This window comes from Sapajus apella, unplaced genomic scaffold (genome assembly GCF_009761245.1).
Source record: "Sapajus apella isolate SASKATOON/1434 unplaced genomic scaffold, GSC_monkey_1.0 scaffold77, whole genome shotgun sequence".
NCBI lineage: Eukaryota > Metazoa > Chordata > Mammalia > Primates > Cebidae > Sapajus > Sapajus apella.
This window is the reverse complement of record NW_022437017.1, coordinates 3859330-3862031: the sequence shown is the minus strand read 5'-3', so window position 1 is coordinate 3862031 and position 2702 is coordinate 3859330. Positions and strand designations below refer to the sequence as shown.

General features: G+C 56.1%; 1 protein-coding gene across 1 annotated transcript; it reads left to right on the top strand.

Moving 5' to 3' along the window:
• The first annotated feature begins 1097 nt into the window (after positions 1–1097).
• Positions 1098–2476, top strand: RETN (resistin). Its single transcript, XM_032251998.1, has 4 exons — positions 1098–1207; positions 1388–1515; positions 1870–1947; positions 2238–2476. The coding sequence occupies exons 2-4, from the start codon at positions 1398–1400 to the stop codon at positions 2366–2368; spliced, it is 327 nt and encodes a 108-aa protein (XP_032107889.1). The 5' UTR covers positions 1098–1207; positions 1388–1397; the 3' UTR covers positions 2369–2476.
• The last annotated feature ends 226 nt before the right edge of the window (positions 2477–2702 follow it).

Sequence of the window (2702 nt, the reverse complement as noted above, 5' to 3'; positions counted from 1 at the left end):
AAACAAAAATAAAATAACCGTTCCTAACTCATGGGTGGTCCAAGAAGAAACATGGGCTGGACCTGGGCCCATGGCCAATGGCTTTCCAACTTCTGTTGTAGGTGATGCCAACTGATGGAATAAACCATGATTTTCCTCTTTCTTTTCTTCTTCTTCTTTTCTTTTATATGGAATCTTGCTATGTTGCCCAAGCTAGTCACCAGGATAGAGTGCAGTGGTGTGACCTCAGCTCACTGCAACCTTCACCTCCCAGGTTCAGGCAATTCTCCCACCTCAGCCTCCCAAGTAGCTGGGATTACAGGCACATGCCACCATGCCCAGTTAATTTTTGATTTTTTTTTTTTTTTTTTTTGAGATGGAGTCGCTCTGCTGTCAGGCTGGAGTGCAATGGCGCGAACTTGGCTCACTGAAACCTCCACCTCCTGGGTTCAAGCAATTCTCTTGCCTCAGCCTCCCAAGTAGCTGGGATTACAGGTGTCTGCCACCATGCCTGGCTAAGTTTTTGTAGTTTTTTTTTTTTAGTAGAGATGGGATTTCTCCATGTTGCCCAGACTGGTCGTGAACTCCTGGGCTCAGGCAATCTGCCTGCCTCAGCCTCCCAAAGTGCTGGGATTACAGGTGTGAGCCACTGTGCCTGGCCATAAACCATGATTCTGTTTACCAGTTCTATTGCTCATAGGCATTAGGGTCGGAACACAATATGTCATTCTTAGCCAGGGACAAAATTATTATTACTATTTTAGGGAAGTGGTCTTGCTCGGTTGCCCAGGCTGGAGTGGTGTGGTGTGATCATAGCTCACTTTAGCTTCGAACTCCCCAGCTCAAGCGATCCTCTCCCCTCAGCCTGCTTGTCACCACCATGCCCAGCAAGAGACGTTGTTTTTGCCATGTTTGCATCAGCCAGCCTCACATGCAAACCTCTGCTTCTCCACCTGTTCCTCAGACCATAGCACCCGGCATTACCCCTGGGGCACCACCTCCTGACCAGTCTCTGGATATAAAGAGGGAGGCCTTACTGGAAGGGGGGAGGCTTCCTCCTTCCTCCAGCCCTTAGAGGCTTCCTCTTGGCCCCAGATGTGGGATGGGAGGGTCAGGGACCCAGGGACTTATTAGCCAAGACAGGAAGCCCCACCCCCAGGGGCCTCAAATAAAAAGCTTTGGTGCAAGAATTTGTGTGTCAGATTGGTCTGCTGAGCCTACCGAGAGGGTAAGTGACAGCTGCTCCTGCCCTTGCCATCACACCAGCTGGGGCACTGGGTTGAAAGAGGAGCCTCCATCCCTGTCCCCCACAGAGATCCAGGGGTCCAGATCCCACTCCCTCATGGCTAGATCCTCCCCACATGGGCAGGGCTGACCCAGCTGTGGGTCTCTTGGTTTCCTCTTTCAGCACCTGCAGGATGAAAGCTCTCTGTCTCCTCCTCCTCCCTCTCCTGGGGCTTCTGGTGTCCAGCAAGAAGCTGTGCTCCTTGGATGAAGCCATGGATGAGACGATCCTGGAGGCCACCAGCTCCCTAAGTGAGGACCCCCTGGGGCCAACCTCCCTAAGGGTCTCAGAGACCTCACTGATCCCAGCCCCAGCGCTCACCAAATCTCATCCTCAAATCCAACCAGATGATAAATTCAACCCCAGCTCCACTCCAACCCCTCCCTGCCCGGTCCCCACCTTTATCCACAGCTCCAAACCCAATCCCCATCTCACCCCAAATCTTTCCTTACTCCAAAACACCCAAGTCAAGACAGGATCCTGGAGGCTAGTGAGCGCCTATGCCCGCAGGGACCCAGCTCCAAACCGCCAGGGCGCGCGTAGCGGGAGGATGGGGGAGGGGCCGTTTAGTCTCACAGCCCCTCCTTCCTCTCTCCCTCCTGCAGTATTTAAGGCAATAACGAGCATTGGCCTGGAGTGCCAGAGCGTCACCTCCAGGGGGGACCTGGCTACTTGCCCCCAAAGTGAGTGCAGAAGCCTGTTGTCAAGGCGCCCATCTCTGTTCCAAGGCCCCGGGAATGCCCCTCCCCGCCACGTTCCCCAAGTCCAGCCTCTACTCCCCTAGGATCCTGGTCCTGACTCCCAGCCTTCTCCACCCACCATCTGGACACTGGTGTTCACCCTAACTCCTGCCTCCAGTGCCCCTGGAGCTCCACGGGCACTGGAGTAGTTGGAGCCTCCAGCCGTCCTCGCCCCCAGCTCCCACCCCCAGGACTCCAGCTCCGAGTCTAAGCTCCCCTGCTCCGGGCTGCAGGCTTCGCCGTTACCAGCTGCACATGTGGTTCCGCCTGTGGCTCGTGGGACGTGCGCGCCGAGACGACATGCCACTGCCAGTGCGCGGGCATGGACTGGACCGGAGCGCGCTGCTGTCGTCTGCGGTTCTGAGGTCGAGCGCAGCGCGTGCCCAGCGCGGGCGGAGGCTGCTCCAGGTCTGGCGGGGTGGGGGCGGAGCTGGAAATAAACCTGGAGATAATGATGATGATGATGATGGAGAAAATCTGAGCCCTGCGTGGTTTCTTTAGTAGGGCCCGAGGGACTGATCTAGCGTCTCCAAGAAGAGCGGGGCGCGCAGATGCTGGATGGGGACGGGGACAGGGGACACCGCGACTTTTTACTGCCCCATCCCCCTTCCTCCTATGGGGTCTCCAACTGCTTCCTCCGAAAATAGGGCCTGAAGTTCCTCTAGTGACGTCCCATCCCAAGGCTCATGGCCGCCTTC

Coding starts and splice junctions, on each gene's coding strand:
- RETN (XM_032251998.1), top strand. CDS start 1,398: ATGAAAGCTCTCTGTCTCCTCCTCCTCCCTCTCCTGGGGCTTCTGGTG. Junction 1,516..1,869: donor GGAGGCCACCAGCTCCCTAA/GTGAGGACCCCC, acceptor TCCCTCCTGCAG/TATTTAAGGCAATAACGAGC. Junction 1,948..2,237: donor CCTGGCTACTTGCCCCCAAA/GTGAGTGCAGAA, acceptor TCCGGGCTGCAG/GCTTCGCCGTTACCAGCTGC.